This window comes from Macrotis lagotis, chromosome 4 (genome assembly GCF_037893015.1).
Source record: "Macrotis lagotis isolate mMagLag1 chromosome 4, bilby.v1.9.chrom.fasta, whole genome shotgun sequence".
Lineage (NCBI taxonomy): Eukaryota > Metazoa > Chordata > Mammalia > Peramelemorphia > Peramelidae > Macrotis > Macrotis lagotis.
This window is the reverse complement of record NC_133661.1, coordinates 80,164,320-80,192,224: the sequence shown is the minus strand read 5'-3', so window position 1 is coordinate 80,192,224 and position 27,905 is coordinate 80,164,320. Positions and strand designations below refer to the sequence as shown.

Below are 27,905 nucleotides of genomic sequence, written 5' to 3'. Positions count from 1 at the left end.
TTTATTGGGATCAAGTCAGAGAATCTTTCTAACTCTTAAGTCAAGATTAACTCCCTATCCATGCCATACTGCTTCTCTTAATCAAAATAATGAGAAATGATTTGAAATAGTTATGATAAAAAAATTTTGTACAAAATATTTAGAAACTAGTTACAATAAGATTGTTTGTGAGTGGGGGTGGAGCCAAGATAGTGACAAGAACCTATCTTGTCTTAGGTGCTCTCTCATAAAACTCATAAGCTGAGGATTCTAACTAAATTTTCAAGAGACAGAACCCACAGAGGGACCCAATGAGGCAGTTCTCCTACTCAAGGTAACCTGGAAAAGAGCAGAAAGGCTCTGCTCCCCCGGGGGTTGGAGGGGCGGCCCGCCAGAGAAGTGGCCCGCCAGAGCAAAAGAACTTCAACCTCCCAGAGGCAGCCCCAGGGTGCTGGGAGCCACAGCTCACATCAGCAGAGGAGTTTCCTGAGCTACACCCCAGGAGTACCAGGCACAAATTGGGGGAAGGGGGGGGGAATCTCTGCCAGAATGAGCATATGAAGCCCAGCCCTGAGGGCACACAGAGAGCAGCATGGCCAGCACAGCCCAGACCCAGGAACAGAAGCAGGTGGAGCAGCTAAGCAGGAGCCCCCAGGGCATGAGCCCATTGAACCTAGTGAAGAGAAAGAGACTGCAGAGCTCTGTCCTCTGTCCCTGGAACAGGACTCTGGGGTTCTGACCACATTAAGATCCTGATCACAGTCTAGACCCTCCCATAGAACAGCAGGGGACCCCTCCACCTCAGCCCAGTGGCAGAGGGGAGCTCATATGGTCATTCACAGACCAGGAGAGAGAAGACAGAGCTTCACACACTGAGACCCTTGTGGGAGTGGCCCAAAAGCTCAGGAAGCACCCCAAAAGCAGGCTCAGGCTGGGAAAATGAGCAAGCAGAAAAACAAGAGGAACACCATTGAGAAATATTTTGCATATGAACCCAAGAGGGATCATAATACTCAGTCTGATGATGAGAAAGCACAAGCTCCTGCATCTAAAGACTCCAAGAAAAACAGAAATTGGGCTCAGGCTATGACAGAGATCAAAAAAGACTTTGAAAATCAAATGAGGGAGTTAGAAGAAAAACTGGGAAAAGAAAGGAGAGAGATGCAGGAAAAACATGAAAATTAAGTCAGCAGACTAGTCAAGGAAATCCACAAAAATGCTTTAGAAAATAGCATGCTAAAAACCAGCTTAGGTCAAATGGATAAAACAGTTCAAAAAAGTTATTGAGGAGAAGAATGCTTTAAAAAGCAAAACTGGCCAGATGGAAAAAGAGATAAGAAAGCTCTCTGAGGAAAACAAATCTTTCAGACAAAGAATAGAACTCAGGGAAATTGATGAATTTATGAGAAACCAGGACTCAATACTTCAAAACCAAAAAAATGTGAAACATCTCATTGAAAAAACAACTGATATGGAAAACAGACTTAGGAAAGATAATTTAAAAATTATTGGAATACCTGAAAGTCATGATCAGGATAAGAGCCTTGACATCATTTTCAAAGAATTACTACAGGAAAATTGCCCTGATATTCTAGAAGCAGAGGGCAAAATAGAAATGGAGAGAATCCACTGATCCCCCTGAGAAAGAGACCCAAAAAACCAACCCCTAGGAATATTATAGCCAAGTTCCAGAACTCCCAAGTCAAAGAGAAATATTACGAGCAGCCAGAAGGACACAATTCAAATATTGTGGAGCTGTAGTCAGGATCACACAGGACTTAGCAGCAACTACATTGGAAGCTCATAGGGCTTGGAATATAATATACTGGAAGGCAAAAGAGCTTAGAATGCAGCCAAGAATAAACTACCCAGCAAGGCTGAATGTCCTCTTCCAGGGAAAAAGATGGACTTTCAATGAACCAGGGGAATTTCAAATGTTCCTTTTGGAATGGCCAGAACTGAACAGAAAGTTTGATCTTCAGATACAGGACTCAGGTAAAGCATGGAGATTGGAGGAGAAGGGGAAAATATGAGGGACTTAATGATGATGAACTGCATGTATTCCTGCATAGAAAAATGACACTGATAATACTCATATGAACCTTCTCAGTTAATAGAGCAGGTAGAAGGAGCTTTTATAGTTGAAGCACAAGAGAAAGCTGAATTTGAAGATAAAATATGGTGTAAAAATGGAGTCAATAGAAAAAAGGGAAATATAATGGGAGAAAGAAAAAGGAGAGGGGGAATAGGCCAAGATATTTCATATAATAAGATTTTTCTTTATTGCAATGATATGGAAGGGGGAAAGCAAGGGGGGGGAATGAGGGAACCTTCGCTCTCATCAGAGGTGGCTAGGAGAGGAAACAGCATATATACTCAATGGGGTATAGGCATCTGGAGTAAGAAGAAAAGGGGGGGATGGGGGAAGGGGGGGATGTGAATGATGGAGGAGAGGATGGACCATGGGGGGAGAGTGGTCAAATATAATACATTTTCTTTTTTACTTATTGCAAGGGGCTGGGATTGGAAGGCCTGCCTGGGACCATAGGGCCAGGTGGATGCTGGGCCTAAGGGGTGGTATGGGGGCTCAGGGCCTCTTGGCCCCAAAGCCGGGGATCTGTCTGCTGTGCCACTCAGTTACCCTACAGCAGAGTCAGAGTGAAAGGAGAGAGAAAATATAGTACATGGTAGTGGAGAAATACGAAAGGAGGGAGTTGCGATCAGCAATGGCAATGGTGGAAAAATATGGAAGTAACTTTTGCCATGGACTTATCATAAAGAATGTGATCCACCCATGACAGAGTTTTTGGTGTTGGAACAAAGACTCAAGCACATTTTTTATTATTATTATTGGGGTGGGGGTGCAGGGCAGATGGGGCTGGGTGGCCTGCCTGGGGCCGCATAGCAGGGTGATCGTTTGGTGTCTGAGGCCAGATTTGGACCCGAGTGCTCAGTGCTCTGTCTGACACCCAGCCACCCCTACTATTATTACTATTTTATTTTACTTTGGGTTTTTTTTCCCCCCTTTTTTTGTTTTTTTCAGGGCAGTGGGGTTCAAGTGGCTTGCATGTCACATGGCTGGGTGATTGTTGGGTGTACAGGGCCAGATGTGGGCTTGGGTGCTCATGGCTCCAGGGCTGGTGTTCCGTCCACTGTGCCACCTGGCCATACCTACAATTATTACTATTATATTTTTTAAATTTTAATTTTTTTCTCTCCCCTTTACTTTATCACTCAAGCAAGTCTATATTTATGGGGGAGGGGGTATTTAGTTTATTCTTAAACAAGAATAGTTTATTAATGCATAAAAGGATTATTTGTACAAAATGAGAATAAATATTAAATAAAAAAAATACTCTGAAAAAAGGATTGGTTTTGAATGCAGAATGAAGGAAAAATAAAAAGTTACAATCCAAGCCAAGGAAGACAAAACAAAAAAATAGCCTGGTTTGATAAGTTTGCAAGGTAATGATAGAGAAGACAAATATTAATTCCCTAATATTTAAAACTTTAAATGTAAATGGACTGAACTCTATTAACAGGAGTCATCGAATGAATTGAAAAACAAAATCCAACAATCTGTTGTCTCCAAGAGATGCACTTAAAACCAAAAGATATGTAAATAAAAAATTAAGGACTAATCTGAAGTCGAACTTGTCTCTAAGACAGTCATCACAGAAATCAATCAAAGCAGCTCTTATTAAAAAAAGGAGATGAAGCAGGAGCACTTGATAATTGGAATAGGTACATTAAACAGTGAAATCTTACAACACTGAGCATATATATATATATATATATACATATATATATATATATATGTATGTATGTATGTATTCCAGAAAGAGCAGTGAAAACCCTAAAGCAAGCATTAGCAGACAGAACTATAATTGAAATCAATTATCAGAATACCTCAGATCAAGTGGCCAAATTATTCATTTTCAAAATTATAATCTTTTCAATCTTGCAAACTTGTGATTCTGTTAAGTAAAACTGTCCCTGCTTTGATTTGTAAAAAAATTGTAGTTTTAAGCACTGTAATGAATATAGTTCAGATATAGTGATAAATTAATGGTAGGCCAAGGGTATGTGGATCAGTGAAAAAAATGAATTCCTAACCCTTGCTCTCATATTCAGAACTTCAGGATATAGAATGATCTTCTCCTGAACACTCTGGCCTCCTAATTCACCAGCCTCAACTCCTATAATTCTAATGTTCATTCCATTTCAGCTGCATTTAGAGAGAGGGTCATATTTCAATCTCACCATTGCTCATGGCTGGTCTCCTTCCATTATCTTTTAAACATGTGGAATCTCTATGACTCTTCCATCTCCCTCTCTCCCTCTCTCCCTCTCTCCCTCTTTACTCTTAAGACTTCTTGATCCTCACTGTGGCCATCAGTCCCCTCCACTTTTTGCTGTTCTCTCAGTTCAGCAAACCTGCTTATGACTTCATTCTCCTCCCTTCATAGTCTTGATCCTGTGGAGGACAATTGAGTCTTTTTGACTGCAGTTCTGGCACTCCATCCACTGAACCACCTAGCTGCCCAAGGTTATCAACTGCTAAATCCAATGGCTTTTGCTCAGGTTCCCTACTAGTGTTGATTTTAACAATTACCCTCCCTTCACAAATACTCTTTTCTCCCTTGGCTTACATGATTATTATTGTCTTTTGCCTCTTTTTCTCTCTTCTCCCCAATTCCTTTAGGTTTCTTTTACAGATTCATTATCCATTTCTTACCCCCTAAGCAAGAGTCCCAGTCAGGTTCTCTCAGAGGTCTCTGTTCTTTCCCTTGATGATCTCATCAACTTCCATGGGTTTATTGATTTCCAAATCTATATGTCACACTCTAATCTTTTTCTTGAATTCTAGTCCTGCTATTCCAGATTTCTCCTGAAAATCTCTTCCTGGATGATCAATCAAAATCTCAAATTCAACATACCCCAAATAAAGCTTTTTGGCCTTTTTCTTTTGAGGACATCAACATTTTTCTAGTTACCAAAGATTTTGACTTTGACCCTCCTTTTCTCCTTTAATGTCTACATCTCCTTTCTCCAGCTCACACTGTAGCTGCCTCAGTTCAGAGCTTTTCACCCCTGACCTATATACTATTAATTTCTCAATTTCCAGTCTCTCTATAAGCTAACTTCCACATAACTGACAAGGTTGTACTCTTAAAAACACAGGTCTGATCACATTGCCATCCTGCTCAAATATCCTCCTTGGCTCCCTACCATCTCTACAAAAGACTGCAGACTGACATTTAAGTCCTTTCACAATCAGGTTACCAACCTACTTAAATTTAAGAATCTGCTGACCATCTCCATGTCATTGAACAGACTTTTTCCGTATCTCTGCCTCTGAGAATCCCAAGCTTCCTTTCAGGAGCCTCAAGTGTTTCTCCAGTGCTTTCTTCATTCTCAAATGATCTTATATTTGCTTATCACTCTCCATGTTATATCCTCAAGAAGAATGGAAGGTGCTTGAGGGCAGGGTTTATTTGATTTTTGTCTTTGTACCCTTCACTCCTGGCACATTGTTGGTCACACCACAGACTTTTAATAAATATTTATCAAATTGAGGGACAGCTAGGTGGTGCAGGGAATAACTCATTGACTCTAGAATCAGGGGCACCTGAGTTCAAATTTGATCTCAGACACTTAATAGCTCTGGGCAAATCACTTAAGTCTGATTGCTTTCCCTCTCTACTGCAAAGAAGAAAATAATGTTTATCAAATTGAATTAAACCATAGAATTTCCTCCCAAAATATACCTGGACCTAGTGGATTCACTACAAAGCTTTTCTAAACTTTTAAAGAACTATTCATTTCAATTCCATAAGTTATTTTTCTAATATATAGGAAAATATATGTCTAGCTCATTTCATGAGAAAATTTGGTTTTCCTCTCCACATCTGAAAATATCAACACCACAGAGGTAAAGATAAATCTCACTTATGAACTTCAATGGAAAAACAAACAAACCTTAAATAAAATCTGTGTAAATATGATAAGGCATTCTATAATAGTTTTCCATTAGGATTGCATAGGGTTTATTTTATCTTCACATTACAGAGCTAGTAAAAGGAACCATAAACATAATTCATCATATCAAAATATACTTTTTCACAATATTTTTCTTGCTTTTTTGTAACATGTCTAATATGGGAAAAAATAATCTATCATATTAATAGAGGAATTTTTTAAAATCTGAAAACATTAATAATGAGGATAATGACTCAGGGTTGACCCTAAACAGAAGGTATTTGTTCACTTTTGATCTGGTTAATTTTCTATTTCTAACAAACGATCAGTAAGTTTGGAATAGATAAGACTGGACCTGAGATTTCATTGGTATCAGGATTCTCATTGAAAAAACTTCCTCTACTAATGAGGATCAATGTTGGCTACATAGCTTTGTTTTGTCTGGGCACTGAGAAATTCAATGTCTTATGTGGGATCATAAACAAAAGGATTTGAATCCAATTCTTCCTGGCTCAGGAGTTAGCTTATTCCCCTCTCTAGTATGACCTGTGGCCATTTAGTAAGCTTCTATTATACACCAAACATTGAGATAGTGAGAATGCAAAGTCAAAAATAAAAAGCCCCTCCCTCTATTAATTTATATGAGGAAATACCCAAGGGAATTTGCACATGTACCTGGAGGGAAGAGGGGTAGGAATTATAGATTCTCAATTTAATTTAACCCAAGTTCAATGAACATCAAGAAGAGGGGGCAATCAGAGAAGATCTTATATAGAGAGTTTCAGGTGGCTTGAAAAAGATGGAAAAGTAGAGATTATACAAGGGAAGAGCAAAGAACATCCAAGACACAAAAATCAGCATGAATAAAGAGATTGGGGAAAGGGGGAGTATTAAAAGGAGAAAAAGTAATGCCAGAATAAAAATGGGGAAACAGGAAGCAAAGTTGGAAAGACAGGAGGCACCAGTTAATGGAGGGCCATTGAGACCAAGCAAAGAGGCTAAGCATTAGGTAGCCATTGAAAGGATTTTGAAAATTTATGTGAGTTCCACCACAGAGATTTAAGTAGCTAATTAACCCTGGGGAACCATTTAACTTCACTGGACCTGATTCAGTTTCTTCTTCTGCAAATGAGGGGAATAGATTAGGGGCCCTCTAAGGTCCCTTCCAGCTCTAAATCAATAATTCTCTGATCAAATATCTAACTTAGTAACCTGGCACTTAGACCATTATTGATTAATTACAACTAAGCATAAGGGAGAAAAGACCAGCAGAGGTGTGAAGGATAGACTGGAATTAGGAGAGATTAGAGATAGAAAGATATAAAAATGATAGCAATGAGGACAGAATGGAAGGGACAATTTGGAGAGATTGATGAGATAATCCCAAACTTTCCCCAGTCTCCTAATATATGTTTGCTTATGTTCTTCTTCACAGTATCATCTAATTAATAATATCAAACCAGTTAGCTTGTTAACAATAAAAAAGTTATTTTGAGGGCAAGAATGACCATAATTTGAAGAAAAATGCAGAATCTAAGTTTCTTCAGAGCAGTAATTTTTCTTTCCTTTTGTACTTGTCTACCCAGTGCCCACCTTGGTGTCTGTCTGGCAGACAGATTTAAATGATTGTTGAGTGACTGAATCTCAAAAAACACACTGTGTGGTTGGGGTACAAATCATCTACTTTGGGAATTTCAAACAAAGTTGTTCCCAAAAAGTTTTTTGTAGAGTTGTGAACTGGTAGAGCTAGAAGGTTCTTAGAGATATCCAAGGACAGCCCCCCTTTCTCCAGGAACTTGATACAGTTTCACACAATAAGTAGATTTTTTACACTCACCTCTATTTTACACTCATCTCTAGTTTCACTTCCTTTGTGTTCCTTCCTCCAGGGCAGTAGTAAAATTCTACTATTGGGTAGTAAATGTCAAGAAAGTACTTTGGGCTGTCGGAATTAAATATATTGGGCTGAAATACAAAAGTATCATCCTCTAGTACATTCCACAGGGATTTCCGGTACCAGGAGGAGAGCTAGATGTGAAGTCTATTCAGAGCGAGATATGATAAAGGGCTGAGATAAATTAGCCAGAAGGAGATAAGTTAAAAAAAAAAGCCTGGATAACCAAGAAAGAAGCAACTTTAGAATACTCAAGGATGCCACTTAGTACAGTGGAAAGAATGCTGGATTTAAAATCAGATGACCTACAATCAAACCTTGACCTTCCCATTTACTTAACCTTAAGCAAGTCACTGAGTCTTAAATTTCCTCAGTTTCCTAAGATGTGAAGGGCTTTGGTTATATGTTCTTTAAGCTTCTAAATTCTAGGAAATTCATATTCCTCTAGGAAAAAAATGGTGATCCTATAAACCTAAGACTTGGATATTTGTTGAGTAAGTCAAAAGGGTTGATAGGATGGAAATTTTTAGGGGTAAATGTTACAAGGGAAGGAATATGGAATGACAAAATCATAGAGATCAGGAAATTCAGCATAACATTTATTGAGTAGCTACTATGTATTGGTCATTGTGCTAGGTTTTGAAGGATACAAACAAAACCCTTCACTTCTACTGGTAGAATATAAAATGTTTACAGGTAAATAAATGTAAGCTAACCTAAGGATAGAGGAAGCACTAACTGCTGGGAGCAGGAGAGAAGAAGTGAATGAAGGGAAAAAAGCTTTTATTTTGCTGTATCAGGCACTAAGGATAGAAGTACAAAAGAGAATCCCTTCCCTCAAGGAACTTATAGTCTAATAAGAAAAAATAAAAATTATGTACCATATACATAAAATTAAAAATTAGTAAATGAATTATATGCATACATATATATGTGTGCATATATACATTACATAATATATTCATGCATGCATGTATACATATGGAATTGGTATCTAAGCAAGGGAATTTTGATCTAAGAAGTCACAGGTATGGTGAGAGGAGCCACAGAGTAATCGATTGACTTGCTCTTTCCAGAGGCAATGGCAGTGTTGATTCCAATATTGTTCCCTAAAGTAAGATGTAAGGAGAAAAGAAGGGTAATGCTGTGGCATGGTAGGAAGATGGTTGTAAAACAAAGTAAGGTAGGGATAGCCAGACTAACTATTCTCACCAGCCAGGTCAGCACAGTCAGGGTAGAATGGGAGCTGGAAGTCTGGTTGGAGCAGGCAGAATGGAAAGAATTGACACCTGAGTAAAATCTTGAGAGATCCAAGAATCCCAGGTGGCAGAAGTGAGAAAGGACCATTTTCAAAGCTGGTAGAAGCCGGTAGGTGGCAAGTGGATAGAGACTAGACTTGGAATCAAGAATACTGCGTTGGATAATACAAGTCATATGATTCTGGACAAGTCAATTGACCTTTCTCTGTAAAATGAGAGCAGCAATAACACCTAACCTACAGGGATGTTGTGATGATAAAAGGAGTTAATATTTGTAAAGTGCTTTGTATATTTTAAAGTTCTATAAAAATGTTAGAGCTACTATTATTATTTATAACCTATATAATTCATTTAATTATATATATACATACATGTATATATATATATATATATATTTACAATTTATGTATTTACAACCATGGTGATGTGAGACAGAACACTGAGTTCCCAGAGGAGCTAGTAGATCAGAACATAGGCTCAAATCATCATAGATTAAGAGCTAAAATGAACTTTTTCATGTAGAATCCAACTTCCTCACTTTACCATGAGGAACTGAGATTGTGATTTGTGCAAGGTCACAAGGAAAGTAGGTGGCAAAATCAGGATTCAAGGCCAAGACTTCTGATCCTGAAGTCAGCATTCTTTTCACTACATTGCCCATGATGGACCACATACAACAATATTATTCAAGTCTAGAAAGTGTCCTGAAATCTTTGTATTCTCTTTCCCCATTATCTGAAAGCTTGGGGAAAGGACTGAAGACTACTGAAGTCCTAGTTTTCTGCCCTACTCAGAAGCATAAGATGGAGGTGACTCGGGTTTATCAAAAGTTATTAAAGTATGATGCTTCGAATAGAGTGTGCGCTTAACAAATGCTACTTATTAATTGATTGGCAGGTTCTACCCAGCTGGAAAGTCCCAGAGATGGGCCACCTAGACGAGAATCTATATGCTATAAGAAAGAATCTCAAATTCAAATCATGCATTTGTTAAAGGTATCATACTAGTCTAGTTTTACTATTTTCTCTTTATAAAATCATGGCAATCTAGTTATTCATTTGCATAAAGGACTCATAATATTCTTTGGGGTATTAGGGGAAGGAACTGTAGACAACCTAATACTCAGAGTTTGAGATCCCTATTTTAAATCACCAATTCAGTCACACCTGGATTGTAATTATCTGCTGTCTAAACTACTTTATAGGCATCTATCTCCTAGTCCACCTAGTGTCAGATATAATAATTGCAAGCATAGAGCCTACAAAGAAATGAAATTCAAGTCTCCATTTATTGAGCACCTAGATAAGCATTGCAATAAGCATTGCAAACCCACTAAGATGCTATCTGAACCTACTCCATAAATCTGCCTTCTTTCAGTCGCTAAATAGGCCTCATTACACATCAAACTAGGTAGGGGTGTTCCAATGATGTCATCAAATGAATAGAGGCAAACAGCTGCTATTTCTGTACCTCTCAAAAAAAGAACTCTAGAAATGGCCGACATCTGGATGGTCAAGAGATGGGATTGAGGTGAGGTAGTGCTGCCATCAGCACTCCTGTAGGACTGTTTAAGGTGACCCATCCTTTGGAAAGTTCACAGGGGATGGTAGCAGAAAAAGGAAGGCAAGTTTCGAAAGAGTGGATAGCATCTTGGCTCTGTCAGCTTCATTCTTTAGTGTTTGTTTGGTTTGTTTGGTCTGGTCTTAGCCAGGAGCTCCCAGGACCTTTTTGTATGTGGGTGTCTGCAGTTGAATGCTGTGCTGCTTTGAGACCCAAAGACCACATCAAAGGGAGATCTGAACAATAATGATGAGTCCCACAGTGATAATTTAGAGATAGAGGTTGTGTGGTATCTTATATTCTGAAATGTGGGTTAAATCCCCTGACCCTAAAGAAAAAGGGTCCTTTTTAACAAATCTAAAACCTAATTTCACTTTGATTATTACATGCCCAGTCAGAAAAGGAGTGGTTTTTCAGCCTACAAAATTTAGGCTACATTAATAAGTAAATAAATCCTATTTAAGCAAATGCAAAAGACATCTCAATAATGTTTAATTTAGTCTGGGTTCCTCAGAAAGTACAGAATTTTGATACAGAATTTAGGTCTTTCATTATTCAGACTGGTTGAAAGCTCCTTGAGGGCAGAAACTGTCTCTACTTTTTTTTTTTTGCAAGGTAATAGGGTTGAATGGCTTGCCTAAGGCCACACAACTAGGTAATTATTAAGTGTCAGAGGCTGGATTTGAACTCAAGTACTCCTGACTCCAGGGCTTGTGCTCTATCCACTGCTCCACCTAGCTGCCCCTCTACTTTTTTTTTTAAAATCCTCCCAGGCTTAGGACAGTGTTTAGCACATAGTAAGAATGTAATAAATGTTTATTTAGGGACAGGTAGGTAGGGCAGTGGTTAGAGCACCAGCCCTGGAATCAGGATCTGAGTTCAAATGTGGCCTCAGACACTTAATACTTATTTAACTGTGTGACTTTGGCAAGTCACTTAGCTCCATTACCTTGTTAAATTTTTTGTTTTCAAATCTGGTCTCAGACACTTACTAATTACCTAGCTGTGTGGCCTTAGGCAAGCCGCTTAACCCCATTGCCTTGCAAAAACTAAAAAAAAAAATTTAGATAAATACTTGTTTATTGATTGATGTCCTACTTGGTTGTGGATCCGGTGATTGATAAGAGCACTTGTGCTGATTTCTAGCAGCCTGAGTGGCAGGGAGGGGTCCCACAGTTCTGCCTTCCTCTTATTTCTTACCTTGGTATTTTCCAAATCTGCAGCCAGGTGAGTGGAGAATTTTGTTCATTTCATAAACTGAACAGCAATGCTGCCATCCCCTCCACAGCAAGCCTCCTTTTTCTCTAATTTCCCTTCCCTCCCCTTTTCATTTTGACCCCAATAGCACAGCAGGATGCATGGGGTTGAAGGACAACTCTCATTTGTCCTGGAGCCAACATTTTCCTCATAGGAACACACTCATAATCATAATGGAAGTCAGTGGGATATAGAGGTCGATGTATCATATTTCACATTGTGAAATTAGTCCAGTATGGCAGGAATGTGTCTGTTTCACATATAAAAGGAGTATCTGTCTACTGATGTGTGCATTGCCCTTCCCAGAATTCAGGAACATCCCAAGGCTAATTTTTGCATCAGGGATGATGTAATTGTTTGGGCTTTCTATTTATCAGTCTCCAAGGAAACTCAACAATGACAAGGAAATAAAACGACTCTCATTTCAGATAAGCTGGGGTGTTGGTAAGAAATATATAAAGTAACAGGTCCCTATCCAGACTGTTTTATTATGTATAGACTCTGATCTCACTCAAACTTTTTTTTTTAATAGATGGAAAGGGATTTTGCAAAGTAAAGGGGTATGGGAAATATATCATGACAAGTAGGAACTTGAACTAAAAGAAGAAATCCCTCAGGTTAGAAAGTAACATTTGATAAAAAAAAAAAAGTAACATTTAGAATCTCTTTGTCTGAGCTGGATAATCATGGGTTTATAGATTTAGAGTTGGAAGAGACTTTGGAGCCCATCTAACCCAACCCCCTCATTTAACAAATGAGGAAGTAGAGTTCCAATTTAAAGAATTAGAATTTATGTGGTTGCATTGTTTAATCTGAAGATTTTCAGTAATGTTAAATGAACAACATAGAATATATCTGTTATATAATCGAGTGAAGTTTTATATTTGTATGAAGAAAGTCAGTGTCATCTTAGTTGTAGGGTCAGCACTGGGATTGACTTCCTGCCCTGTTCCATATTAGCTGTGGGGCCATATGCTAGATCTTAGCTGCTCAGCATTCCAAGCAACTCTAGAACTGATCATCCTCAGGAGGTGGAAATTCCCCACATTAATAAAATCAGAGGTCTGGATCCAAAAAAATAATTCTATGATATTAGCCAGAATTACTGGACACCAATGTGCTTTAAAGAACAGTCTTTTTTTTTAACTAGTAGCCACATAATAGCTCATAGAGAATTTTAAAATTTGCAAAACTATTAAATACATTTTATACTTTGATACAATCCCATGAAGTTCTCAGGGTAGTAATTCTCTCCACTTTGCAGATGAAGAAACTGAAATTTAAGCAGCATAAAACTATAGCTGAAGAGGATCTCAGGGGTCGGTCATCTAGTCCAATAACTTTATCTTATAGATTAGATGAAGTGTTTAGCCCAAGGTTCTAAGTAACATACAGCACCAAGGTCCTTGGACTCCAGAAAGACTGATCTTTCTTCTGCACCACACCAGCAAGATGACTTGACCAAGGTCACACAATTTATGATTTGGAAGTAGGATCTGAATCTAGGGGACAATTAGGTGGCTCAGCAGATAGATTATCAGCTTTGGAGTTGGAGAGATCTGAGTTTAAATCCAGCTGCAGACATTTGAAGATTTACTAGCTGTGTTACCTTAGGCAAGTCACTTTGCCCCCGCCCCACAAATTATTTTCCCTCCAAATCCCCTACCCTCTTCCCCATGCAGCCTCTAATTTTTCTTCTTGTGTTTACTTTGGAGAATGAAGTCAAAGAAATAGAATGATCTTTAAAGTGAATTTAAGGATCCTCGAGTGCAATATTTATTACCTGCTGAGGCTAATTTTTTCCCTGTAGGATAATTTTTTAAATTTATTCTTCCCATTTACATGTAAAGATAATTTTCAACATCCATTTTTGTAAAATTTCCTTCCACCTTCCCTTTCCTCCCCTTCCCAAGGTAGCAAACAATAGAGATTGTTTCTTAAATAATGCAAATCAAAATGAAAATCAGATATTGAATACACATTTTTTCTCATAATGCCTTTCAGGAAAGTATTTGATATATTTACCTGATTGTTTGCCAGTGAGGGGAGGGAGGGAGGTGGGAAGGGAGGGTGGAAGGAAAATATGTAACTTAAAAACATGCATATGTGGATGAATGTTGAAAAACTTTTATAACATGTATCTATAAAAATAAAATATCAATATAAAAAAGAAATGTACTTAATGTTTAATGCCTAAAGGACCTGACTAATAAGAGATAGCAACATTTTGCTAAGAACTAACCAATACTAAACAAATTTTATAATCTTTCACAACTGGAGTTAACTTGACCAAACAAGCTTGTAAATTAGTTCTCACAAATCCCTCTCTGAAGAAAAAAGTCCTTGCCTCATAAAATCTGAACCAACCTTGTTGATATTTGCCAATATTAACTGGGCTCTTTCCAGAAATTACCCCAGTCTTTCAGTGGCTCACTAGAAAGACAAATATTTGTATAACAAATATATCGGCTCTTCCATCAAGAGTCTCATGAATACAAAAAAAATTAATAATTGGAAAGGCGATTAGAGGCAGAAGACATGACCATTGTCCCAGACAGCCCTATTGTCCTGAGCTGACATCTGCTCTAACAGATGGGGGAACTGAGCTGAACAAGAAACAAGGTCCAAGAAGAGGAAGGGATGGAGGCAGGGAGAAAAGGGAATGATTTCTTTTAAGATGAAGGCCAAAAGAAAGTATTTCTATTTTGGTGTTTAGCTATAGAATATGGACATAATAGACTACTCTCTTTTAAATCGATTCATTTGGAAATCTGATTCATTGATCTCTTAGATATTTCATTTTTATGTGGGATTAATTAATAATGAAACAGATGGCCCAAGAAAAAGGTCCAGGGTTTAGAGCCAGAAGACCTTAGTTCAAGGCCCTGAGCAGTCACTTACTACTACCCATGTGACCTCACAAAGGTCTATAAAATGAAAGGGATGGACTAGATGACTCACTCTGAGATCCTTATAGCTCAAATAAATAGAATAAAGAGATTTTTAGAAATCTCACCCTTACTATTATGTATAAGTCCTTAGTCTCTGACCCATATTATGGGGAAAGCACTGGATCAGGAATGAGGAAATAAGTATGAAAAAAACTCTTATCACCATTATAATATCATAGGAAAGTCACTTAATTTTGCCAAGCCTCAGTTTTCCATTTACCTCAGTTTGTTTCTAATGAAATCATTTAGATTTGAAATCTTAAAATACTATGTAAATATGAAAAAAATTCTTTATTTCCTAGAATGTCATTTTATTCAAAATCTAGTTCATATTGGACTGTATTGTACTATTTTCATTAAATTCCCTAGGAAATAATGTTTTTCCTATTACCTATGCTTACACACCTCTCTGTGTTTTGCTTATATCTGGCTATCTCTATCTTGCGGGTCCCACTATTTTCTTTTCTCCATTCTCATCTACCTGTTTCTGGTCAGCCCCTCTCCTGTTTTCCATGCATCCCTAAGGCAGGGGGTTGGAAGGGCAAGAAAACTGAAGCTCAGGGTTCAACAAAAGCAGAGTCTATTCTCTGTATAACTTGATGTATGACCTCAAGGCAAGGTGCTTGCCCTCTCTGGAGTTCTGGTTCTATATCTATAAAATGAACAGGTTGTAAAATGAACAGCTAGTTCTCTTTTGATCCTTTCCAGGTTTAACAATCTATGAGTCCTTAGTTACTCAATAAGAACAAGACAAACATCAGATTTATCAGTTTCCAAAATAGAAGAAAGAGACAAACACTAGAATTCTCCCAGGGTGATCTTGTAAGAAATGGCGTCAAGGGGCAGCTAGGTGGTACAGTGAACAGAGCATCAGCCTTGGAGTCAAAAGGACCTGAATTCAAATCCGAACTCAAAACACCTGAGACTTGCTTGCTGTGTAACCTTGGGCAAGTCATTTAACCCCATTGTCAGAAAGGAAAAAAAAACAAATGAATAAACCAAAAAAACTCAACCAAACCAAACAAACAAACAAGAAAGGTGCCAGAGTATTACTTATCTCAGTACCCCTGGAATACTAGAATATAGTCAAGATTATAAATCAATTGAATATAAATTACTCAAGAGTGGGGATAATAAATGTTTATTGCATTGAGAAAGAGCTTGAAGAATGATGAACTGCTACTTACTTGAGGTTCTGAAGCTAAATTCATTTTGTATGGATGGCGTTTCCCTTCTTCTGTCACGAGGGGAGACCAGATTTTATGTTCACTCCTGCAACAGACAGAATTATTTCAACCACAGGGATGAGTAAACTGTAGGGACTAGAACAAGTAGAGCAGAAATAAACATCTCAGTGAGAGAAACAGAATTAGCAATGGGAAAGAAGGAAAGAAGAATTTATACAGAACCAACTAGCATGCACTTTGCTAAATGCTTTACAAACATCATCTTATTTGAGCCTCACAACATTGCAATTTACAGTTAAGGAAGCTGAGGCAAACAGAGGTTAAGTGACTTGCCCAGAGTCACACTGAGAGGATAAATTTTAATAATGGCAAAAACAAAGCATTCATTCCAAGTCTAGGCTTTAAAATATATAATGAATAATCAGTGTGAATAACGACTACTTATCAAAGAAGTAGTTGACCCAAGACTCTTCATAATATATAATTAGATGAATGAATATAAGTATTTTGTGGATAGTACTGCCTATACTAATACTCTAGAAAGAAGTACTGTGGTCTATGGGTCAAATTGACTCAGCCTAATTTCTTTTTTTTTAATTAGGTTTTTGCAAGGCAATGGAGTTAAGTGGCTTGCCCAAGGCCACACAGCTAGATAATTATTAAGTGTCTGAGGTCAGATTTGAACTCAGGTACTCCTGACTTCAGGGCCAGTGCTCTATCCACTGCACCACCTAGCCACCCCAGATAGCAAGTAATCTAATAAATCCTTTACTTTAGTAGGGATTAAATTCCTTGGAAGTGACTTACTTAAAAAATTTATTTAAGAGATCTTGTATCCATTTATCTCACTGTAACTTCTCAGTGTGTGACTTTCTACCCTTTTCCCCATTTCACTCTTCCTCGCTCCCTTAATTAGCCATAACACAGGGGATAGTTGTAGTGTAGCAGAAAGAGCTATAAACTTGAAGTCAGAAAAGGCTTGCTCTGGCAATCACTGATTGAATGACCTGAGTTCTGACACTCTCTAGAGTCTGGCTGCATAACCTGTAAAAGGTAGATAATATTTGTAGCACATGCTTCATAGGACTGTTATGAGAACCAATTATATAACATAGGTAAAGTCTTTTTCAAACTTTAAAGCACTTTATAAAATCAGTTATCATTACATAGGATTGAAATATATTCCTATCTACTGGTTTTATGTTCCCTGGTCTTCATTTCACTGTATTTTTAAATTACTTTTATTCAAATGAAGATCTATCTCCTACCCCTTTCACTTTCATCCCCTAAGCCCCAACTGGTAAAGAGAAAAAAACAATATCAAAAATTCTGTTACAAACTTGCATAGTCAAAAAGAACAAATTTCTGAATCGTTCACATCCAAAAACAAAGTCTCAATTTGCACTCTTGAGTCCTTCACCTCTCTAGCTGGAGGTGGAGCAGTATGTTTCATCTTTAGTATCCTAGAATCATAGTTGGTTATTGTGTTGACCAGAGTTCCTAAGTCTATCAAAATTGTTTCTCTGTGTTGTTACTAAATTGTTCTGCTTCTGCTCCCTTTACTCTGTATCAGCTCATATAAATCTTCCTGGGTTTCTCTGAAAGTCTCCATCATTTCTTATAGCCTAATAACATTCCTTATATTCATATGCTATAAATTGTTCAGCCATTTCCCAGTTAATAAGCAGGCACCCCTCTGCCAATTTCCAATTCTTTGTCATTACAAACTCAGTTATAAATATTTTAGTGTTTATGAGTCCCTTTATTCTTTTCTTTGATCACTTTGGGGTGTACTTGATCTTAATTTAAGAAATTACTGAAATCAGAGTAGCTAGAGTGGCACAGTATATAGAACACCAACTTGGGTTGGTCAGGAGGATTTGAATTAAAATCTGGCCTCATTTACTAGCTGTGCAACCCCAGGTAGGTCACTTAACCAATTGCCTACAAAAAGATGCAATTGGTGAAATCAATTTCCCCCCTCTCTCAAACAACTTTTCTTTCTCTTCCTTTACTCCACAACTAAATTAACTTGCTCTTTGTGTGTCTTTTACCTACCTCTCAATAGGAGAAAAGCTTTCCCATTCCTGTTGAAGGAGATATAGGAAATCTATTTTCAAAGACCTTCAAATTCAGTTGAAAGGGACAGTACTAATACACATGAGACTCTTAACCCCAGAAGCAATTTCAAGTGAAAATTAATGATAGAAGAATTCAGAGTATGGAAAAGCTCATGTCATTTTTGTATGACCTTGGGCAAACTGCTTTCCCTCTTCTGGGACTTGGATTCCTCAACTGTAAAATGAGGAAAATGGATCATTTGGTCTCTAAGGTTCCTTCCAGCTCTAATAGCCTGGGATTCTATCAGCTCCTAAAATTCCACATCCCCAAGAATCTTTCTCAGATGAAATGGAGCATGGAGCAAATTATTGTCCCATATGCAACTCCCATGAGTCTTTTCTCAGTCTTTACCTTATATGTACATTTATCATCATGTTTGCACTTAATAAAAAAACTGAAAGTGAAAGACAGTACTTGTTCTATATTCTAAATTATTTCAGTATTGTTCCTGTCACACAGTTAGCTTCTGGCCTTGGTTCTGATGAACCATAGGCAAACAATTAGCAGGTTTTTAGGTTCAAAGGAATCAAGGGCAATAAGATAAAGTGAGAATAGCTCTGAACTTGGACTCAGAAGACCTGACTTGGAGTCCTGCCTTCCCTCTTATTCCTTTAGAAAGAGAAGTGACTTAATCTTTCTAAGACTCTGTTCTGTTCTGTTCTCTATACAAAGGGGATGATGATGATTACCTAACTACCTGTGATAAATTATAAAATAGTAAAATAGAATTGAAAGCTACTATAATTCTATATCAACAAAGCAGTCTCTGAATTATGTTCATTTTACTTCTTAATGACAAATTCTAAATGGGCAAATGCCAGGTGTCATAGAAAGAATCATGGAAGCTCAATTAGCAGGATATTGGGAGGTCACATCATCCAAAGTGAGGCATGATTCCCTTGTCATAAGGGCTCCTTGGCTCAGAGTATTCTCTCCCACTTCTTGTGGGATTCTCTGCCTTGTCCCTATCACACTCAATCTCTTATAATTCTGATGTCTGTACATGAGTTATCCCCTACCCTCCAATAGGATAGCCTTCAGCTGAGACACAAGTTTTCAGAAAACAAGTGCCGAGTCATTTTAAAAAATCTTTATCACAGAATAGGAGATAGAAAAGTGTCAAAGGAATTTTGATATTGAAATTTACAAAATTGCAATGAAATGAATGTAAAATTCTATTTTTTTTTCAGGCTTTACCTGCCAACCGTGAGTGTTATGTCATCTATGCAACTCTTTATTTTATTCTGGGCTTCCAAGTGAGTCATGTTGCTGGTATTTTCTCCATCAATGGCCAAGATAACATCTCCAATGCATACATTAGCCAGTGCTGCTTTGCTCCCTGGAGTAACCTGAAGAAGAGGGGACAACATGTTAGTCATTTAAGAGCTATTTATATCCAAATATATCCCTCCTGATCGAATATTCATTGATCTGGAGCAAATGGTCATTTGTCCTAAAATAAAAGGCAATTCTTTTTTTTTTCTAATTTTTCATTTATTTAAGGCAATGGGATTAAGACTGACTTGCCCAAGGTCACAGCTAGGCATTTATTAAATGTCTGAGGTTGGATTTGAACTCAGATCCTTCTGACTCCAGGACTGGTGCTTTATCCATTTTACCACTTAGTTGCCCAAAGCAATTCTTTAAAAAAATACATAATTGCTTAAAATTATAAAAATTATATAAAATTTAAACCATTGAAAAATTAAACTCAGGATGCTCATTTAATCCTGGAAGGGCAGGATAGGAAAAAGATCACTCAACTTTCAACCAAGAAGACTTGGAGTTTAAATCTGAAATCTACTACTATGGCTACGTGACTTAAGTCACTGAATTGAGCATTGGTTTCCTTGCCTGTGAAATGGGGACAAACTATACTTGCATAACCTACCTCATGAGACTATTGTAAGAGAAGATGGAATGGTAGTATTATTTCTACTAATCTTGCTTCTGCCATTTATGGTTGTGTATCAGAGCCTGGGCTTTCTAGTCTGCAAAATGGGGCAATGCTATTACAATCTACTCCACTGGGTTGTTGTGTGGGAAGTGCTTTGTAAATTATGACTATATTACAAGATCAAATAATTAGTATATCAAAGCAATTTGAAGTCATAATACCTGCTATTAATAGCTCTTTAATCATCTAGTGGTTTGTAGAAGCAGAATCATTCTGTGCAGAATGATCTCACCTTTCCTTTTCTAAGGCAAAGGAAACATGGCCCAAGTTGGGGACAGGTGATATGACAGGAGGGATTAGGAGCTGAGGTCCACTATATTTTCTTTCAACTTACACTCTTACAAGAGAATGTTATGGAAATATGTCCAAGTAAACAAGGCTTAGAAGAAAAAAGATATCATCTCTCTTGCTACCTGGGGTATCGCTGTTTTCACCCCTGGGCCTTTAAATTTATTTTTTTGGGGGGGAGGAGTGAAGCCCAACTAGGATTTATGGAATCTAGCTTTTGGTTCTAATTCCACTAGCAATTGGTGAAGGAAAAAATTCCTGGTATATGTAAAAAAATGTCTCTATCTAATGAGAGGCAGTTTGGTCTAGTGTATGAAGCAGAGTCAGCTAAAGTTGAATTCAAATTCCACCTTAATAGATCATTAGCAATTTGACTACAAGTCACCCAACTTCCCTCTGCCTCAGTTTCTTTGCCTATAAAAATGGGGATAAGATTCCCTTACTCTGAGTTGTATTGAGGATCAAAAGACAGTTTATGTAAATTGTTTTGCAAACCTTAAAGGGCTCCATATAAATAATCACCATTGTTCTACTGGCAAAAACCCAATAATTTTATGAGAGCTGACACACATACATGTCTTTAGGTTTTACAAAGTGCTTTTCTTAAAACTAGCTTATAAAAATTGTTATAAACATTCCACAGGTGAGAAAATTGACCAGGGAGTGGACTTGTGAGCAATCAGAGGAACTTTGGAATCATATGAAACTTACAGGATCCTTTTGCCTGAATATAGGGTCTAGTAAGTGAGCTGGGGTTTGAATCGAAAGTTTTCTGACTCTAAATTCTATGTTTTTTTAATAAAAAAAAATTTAAAAAGACACAGTCTCTGCCCTGGGAAGTTTACATTCTAGGTGAGTAAACTTCACATACTAATAGACAATGGAAACTTACAGCATGGCATATCAAAGGGCAGAAACCACCAAAGACTTGACTTGAGAGATGCCCTACAATAGTAGTCAGACATGCTTAAAGAAAAAGAGGGAATGGCAGTACTATTTCTACTAAATTTGGACAAAAATTCCTTGAAAAATAAGCTAGGTGACTCAGTGACTAGAGCCCAGGAATCAGGAGGTGCTGAGTTCGAGTCCAGCCTCAGACACTAATTACAGCTGCATGACCTCGGGCCAGTCACTTGACCCCATTGTCTTGCAAAAAAACTAAAAAAAAAAGAAAAAAGAAAAAGAAGTGGATATAGAGTTTGAAAACCTAGGTCCAAATACTGGCTCTTCAAATTATAGCTGGGTAACCTCGTTGAGTCTTTGTTTCCTAATCTGTAAAATGGGTTAACAATATTCCAACCTACCTCACTGGGTTGTTGTGAGGGAAATGTGTTGTCAACTAATGCAAACTTCTGTTAGTTTCTAGATGGAGCCAAAGGAAATCCTAAATATCACCTAGTCCAATCCCCTTGTTTTATAGAAATAGAAGTTAAGAAACTTACTCATTTGTGACATGGCCACCAATGGAAGACTAAACTTGAACCAGAATAACCTAGGTTTTGCATCCTCACTCAGAAATCTTACACAAATCATGTGATGTCTCAGAACCTCAACTTTCTTGTCTAAAAAATGGGAATGAAAATTATTTGTAGTTACAGAAGCATTCTATGTAAGTTTTAAAATGCAGTCTAACCAAAAGATTTTTATTATAGTTTGTCAATTTGAATGTTCTAAGCTCTGTATTAATATCTTTCTCAGTTAGACTTCTCCATCAAGGCTAGTCACACCACATAGGGCTGGCTAGTGACAGGTATCCAAGGTTTTTCTTGGGAAGTTAAAGTTCCAGCCCTTTAAGAAAACAAAGGTTGAGTAATTATTCAAAAAGTAATCTCTGGACACAATCATCTGTGTTAACTTTATCTGGTATTTATCATCCCCTTTTCAAGGAAGTTGTCAAAAAGAGACTGTCACTGAAATTTTTGCAAATTCAAGTCAATTACTTAACCAGTGTGGACTTTAGTTCCTTTATTTGTAAAATACAGGAAATCTTTATATTAGTTTTCTCCCCTCCCTTCTTCAACAAATGACATCAAGCATGGTCTTGGAAAGAGAATCTGCAGAGCATGGAAAACAATCCCTCCACAGTCTTATATTAATTCCTAAGTGGTTTTCCCATCCATGATTGCCAAGGAGAGCACGACCTCTTCAATCAGATGCAAAGCTCATCTTCCCATCATCTTCTAGGCTAAAATACTATAAAGACATTCTTTTTGGTGCAATCCTTGAATGGAGACATGCTGAGTAGACCCCCTCTCTTTCAGGGGAGGGGCCAGGCTACTGGGAGTATTACCACAAAAATTCCCTGACGGATTTCAATCCAGTAAATGTTGGGATAGAGTCACTGAATAAATGCTATTCCGATGGGTTCTTCTCTTTCATTCCATTCCAGTCCTGTCTGTTTTATCCCCTCATGGGAGCTGAAATCAGCTTATTGCCACTAATATTTCCCAGATGAGAGGATAAGGACATTTTCAAAATACAGTCCATTTTCAACCCCAAAACATTTTATTTTTTCATATTCAGACAAGGGCCCTGCTCTATTGACCTCGGGGAAGATATTGTACAAAGCCCAGTTATTTCTAGATGGTGACGGTCTTTTTTTTAAGTTAGAAACAGACTGATAACCTTTAAGGGGTCCATTTTCAAACACACCCTCGGGCTTCCAGGGCAAAGAGCACATACCATAAACACAAATTACTATATTGCTAGATTTTTAAACTATCAAGCAACATATTCCTCTTGCCAATCTCATTCCTACATCTTTTGCCCCTCCTCTTCCTGCCCTTTTGTCAGTTGCTGGGAGAAAGAAAAAAAAACAGTCAACATAAACTAAGCAGCCACTTGGGTTGGGGTGTGGACAGGATCAGGGCTTCTGGTAACAAGGATGGGGGAAATGAAAGATTGAAATGGAAAAAGGAATTTGTGAGACAGACATCTTAGAGATTTGGAAAGCAAACAGTGCCGTAAGGAAAATATGCAAGAAAAGGGATTACTAGATGCTCTGAAGAGAATTAATGGAGAAATATGTACAAGAATTACATAAGATGAGATGGCGTGAAAGAGTTGAAATCACAGGTCAGGCCAATCAAAGTATGAAAAAGTTATTTAGTGGATCTAACTCCACAGGGTTCAAGATAAGCTATTTGGAGAAAGAATTGGAAATTGGCATGAGAGAGAAAAAAGAAACTCCAGACTTATCAATCCAAAGTGAAACAACCCTAATTAAACTTCAAATTCCTATGATCACAGGCTAGCCTGGTCTTCTGAGTCCTAGAAGTTGAAAACACAATGAGAAATTGAGGTCATCACCTTAGCAATTCAGGCTATCTAGGTTCTAGTCTTGGTTCTATGAACTAATTAGTTGAATTAGATTGGACAAGTCATTTCCTCTGTGGCCCTCAAGTTTCCTCAACTGAAATGAATGGGATAAGCTAGCTCTCTGAGACTTTAATTGTAGTTGTGTTGGTGGTGGTAGTAGTAAGCTAGCATTTGTAGAAAAAGCTATCAAGCACTATACATATTATCTATTTGTTGTTGCTCAGTTGTTTTTCACAGAAGCCCAAGTCTTCCTGACCCCATTTGGGGTTTTCTTGGCAAGAAAGTTGGAGTGGTTTACCATTTTCTTCTCCAACTCATTTTCTAGATGAGGAAACTGAGGCAAATGATTTTAAAATGGCTTATCCAGCTCAGATTTGAATTCAGGAAGATGAGTCTTCCAGATTCTAGGCCTGTCACTCTGTCTTTTGGGCCACCTAACTACCCCAAATAACCCCAAGAAATAAGTTTTATTATTATCTTTATTTTACAGGTGTGATAAGGGAGTTAGTTGACTTGCCCAGGGCCACACAGCTCGGATGTAACTGAAGCAGGATTCAAACTTATGTCTTCCTGCTTCCAAGTCCATCACTCTGTCTACAGTATCACTGAACTGCCTATAATGTCTTTTGAATGACCTCTAAGGTTCCTTCTAGCTTTAATGTTCAAGGGAATGAATGATATCTATGGTTTCTTCCAGCTCTAACAGTCTTGTTATTTTAAGACTCCAGCTAGGCTCTGTCCTCTACTCTGGGTAACTCTATAACACATGTTATAAGGAGCATCTATTAACATGCTTTGTGGTGTTGCTATAATTAGGGAAGACACCTGATCTTTCTAACTGAACTCTATTTAAAAGATGTTTTGTGTGTCACATATAAATCAGAGAGTTAGGAAAGGATGGTAGGTAATTACCAACATGAATAGAATATGATGCAAGTGGTGATTAAATACATAGACAATGCATTCACTCAATAAGTGTTTATTTATACATTATCCAACCAGTATGTGTTTACTGAACACTTACTATATAGCTTCTCCACTATGTGAGCTTTATTCTGTGCAAATCAGATATGATCGATGCAATATTCTCAGATAGAATAATCTCAAAGGTGGAAGACTCTAGGTACAGAATAGTACATACAGATACTGCAAGATGAAGCTGATGTGTAGGGTTTTTTCCTTTTTCTTTTTTATTCTTTGTTCTAAGAGATGCTTTGCTAGGAAGGAAAGGAGGGAAGGATATGTTTGTAAATGAAAATCATGGAAAACAAAAGAGTAATAAAAAATCAGGCAGTCTCTGTCTTTAGGGATCTAACAGAGAGAAAAAGATGAAATCGTGTAACACTTCTGTGCCCACACTCTAGTAAGAAATACAGCATATTAAAAAAAAATCTGTAAGTTAGGTGGAGCAGTGTTAATAAGAGTGCTGGCCCTAGAATTAGGAGTTAGGCCTTGGAATTGAACCTGAGTTCAAATTTGACCTCAGACACTTGATACTTGCCAGTTGTGTGATCTTGGGCGTCATTTAATCCCATTGCCCCATAAAAATAAACAAAAAATCCTCCCAAAAAACCACATAACTAAAACTAAAGGTATACCAACATAAAACTAGATAATCAACCCTCAAGCATTAAAGTGCTTACTCTCACCACTTCTGTGCAAGGCACTTATGCTAGGCTCTGGGGCTACAAATAAATAAGTCTCTAACCAAAAGAGCTTACATCAGCATCTGATATTTGAAATGTGAGATTTCATTGTATTGACTATATTGAGCATTACAAAAATTCATGGAGTGTGGAATATCACAGGTCTCTGACCTGCAAGATCAACTGGGCTAAATCCACAATTTTACAGATGAGAAAACTGAGGCCTGGAAAGGGAGTGATTTGCCCTTGTTCATGCAAGTAGGTGTCAGGGTCAGGATTTGGTACCAGAACTTCTGAAGAAAAATTCGATGCTCTTCATACTTGGTGTGGAATAGATTGTAGAGATTTTGTGGCAAAGAAAGTGGGTCCAAATTGGGCTCTGAAGAAAATGTAAGATTTGTATTGGTGGGGAGAATATTATATATTTCTGTTGTTATATATTTCATCCACCACCCCCCATGTAGCATTCACCCCTCCTCCACCTCAGACATCCCACTGCATGCCAGGAAAATCATTGGGCATTTATGACCGCCATCTGTGACAACTGATGCCCAGCTGCGATTTGCCTCCTCCCACAGAGCCCCAGTCTAAGGGGCATTCATTTGAGCTTTTTGGGGCCAGAGATCTGAAATGTATTACTCGGTGTTCAAAAATGTGGAATGGGAACAGTTTTTGTAATTTCAAACTAAAGCTGAATCTCCCAGATGAATCAGTAAATCCTGTGAAACCCCCAGGAAACAACCACCTCCTGCCCCCCACCCTCAATCACTATGGAGATGGGGGTGGAGTAAGGAAGTCTTGGCAAAAGGTCAACAGATGGGCTGGAAAATCACATGAATGATAGAGTTAAAAGGGGGCCACTGAGGTCGTCTAGTCTAACTCCCCTCTCTGCATTTTACAAATGAGGAAACTGAGGACCCAGGAAATTAAGAGACCCTTCAAGGATGTAATAGCAGAGAAAGATGCAGACTTACAGCTAAAAATATCCTCAGCGGTCATCTATCCACACCCCTCACCCCCTACGTCTTCAGTTTACAGATGAGGAAACTGAGGGCCCAAGGGATGGTCTTTGGTGACTTGCTCAGAATACTCAGATAGTAATCATCTGTGGTATCATTTGAACTCAGGTCTTTGGACTCCAGAGCCAGTTTTCCACTGGAGCCGGATGTCGAATGGAAATTGGAAGAGAATTTAGTTTTTGCCGCTTTGGTGGGATGACTTTCCCATTTGGGAACGGGGTAGAAAGGTTTCATAAATAAATGAATACCGATCATAAACGGGATGGGGCGGGGAGTGAACAGAAAACCCACACTCTGCCATGCAACCTTCAGTTGCAGGTGGGCCCGGGCCACTTCAATCAACTCTTTCCATCCAGAAGGAAATTAGCGTTCCGCTCGGAGGACAGAGGAACTACCTCCACCCAAAGCCTCCCCCCGGCCCCACCCGATCTGGTGCAAGGTAAACAGAGCTGAAGGATGGACTGGCCAGGTCAGCGCTCGCGCACGCCCACCTCAGGCCCGGGTCATTTAGTCTGAGCAGAGGTTAGGCTTAGTCTCTCTCTCCCCTCCCCCTCCCCCAGGATCTAAGGGCCACCCCTCCCCACACCGAGACGGGAGACGATTCGAAAGGAAAGTTGGGGCGATCACCAGTAAAGACAACTTCTAGCTTACGTTAGGGCCCCCCCCCCCCAGCTCTAAGGCCCATCCCTCCCCGAACCCAGATGGGAGACTTCATTCATAAGGAAAGTTGGGGCGAGCGCCCGTGAAGACAACTTACATCTCCCGAGGAGTCTCCCCCCAGGATCTGGGGCCCAGCCTGAGAGAGGGGACATTATTGAAAGGGAGAGTTGGGGCGACGGCCAGGAAAGACAGCTGCCGTCTAACATTTAGTCCGTCTCTTCGGGGATGTTAAGTCCCAGCCTATCCCAAACCGCGCCGTGCGACACTGTTGGAGGGGCCAGTTGGGGTGACGACCAGCCGCCTCCTCGCCCCACGCGCTGGCCCGGCTCGGATCGCCACGGCCGCACCTGGCCTGGAGCAGTGTGGGGCTCCGGGGCACCTGGAGGGGCTGCGAGCCCAGGGTGGGCCGGTTAGGAGCGAGGGGAAGGGTGCTCCTGACAGCCCCCGGCCCGAGCCCCGCAAGCTTCAGGGAGGGGGTCTGTGTCCCCGCCCTCTGCACACTGGCTCCCCTCCGGTCCCCGCGCGCGTCTCCCCCCGGTGCCTTCCCACGACCCCGCAGCCCGGGCGGGGTCTTACCCGAGAAATGGCGAGGGGCTGCTCGAAGTCTTTCCCACCCACGAGGCGGAAGCCCCAGGGCCCGGGGCCCTGGATGACAATCTTCTCCGTGTTCATGTTCCCAGGCGGAGGGGAAGGGACTCAGCCGCCTCTCGGAGCGAGCGCGGAGCGAGCGCGGAGCGAGCAGGGAGCGCAGCGCCCGCGGCAGCTAGGCTGGAGCCGGGGCCGGGCCGGGGGCCGGGGCCACCGCGGCGCGGCTCCGCCCAGGCCGG

General features: G+C 39.2%; 1 protein-coding gene across 1 annotated transcript in view; it reads right to left on the bottom strand.

Moving 5' to 3' along the window:
- PDLIM1 (PDZ and LIM domain 1) overlaps positions 1-27,826 on the bottom strand; it is a 50,998-nt gene extending 23,172 nt beyond the window's left edge. Inside the window, exons 1-3 of the mRNA XM_074233325.1 lie at positions 27,655-27,826; positions 19,388-19,539; positions 16,070-16,154 (exon numbers count right to left, since the gene is read on the bottom strand). Coding sequence (XP_074089426.1) covers positions 16,070-16,154; positions 19,388-19,539; positions 27,655-27,750 — 333 coding nt within the window. The 5' untranslated portion in view covers positions 27,751-27,826. The remainder of the gene's footprint in view (positions 1-16,069; positions 16,155-19,387; positions 19,540-27,654) is intronic.
- Between the last annotated feature and the right edge of the window lie 79 nt (positions 27,827-27,905).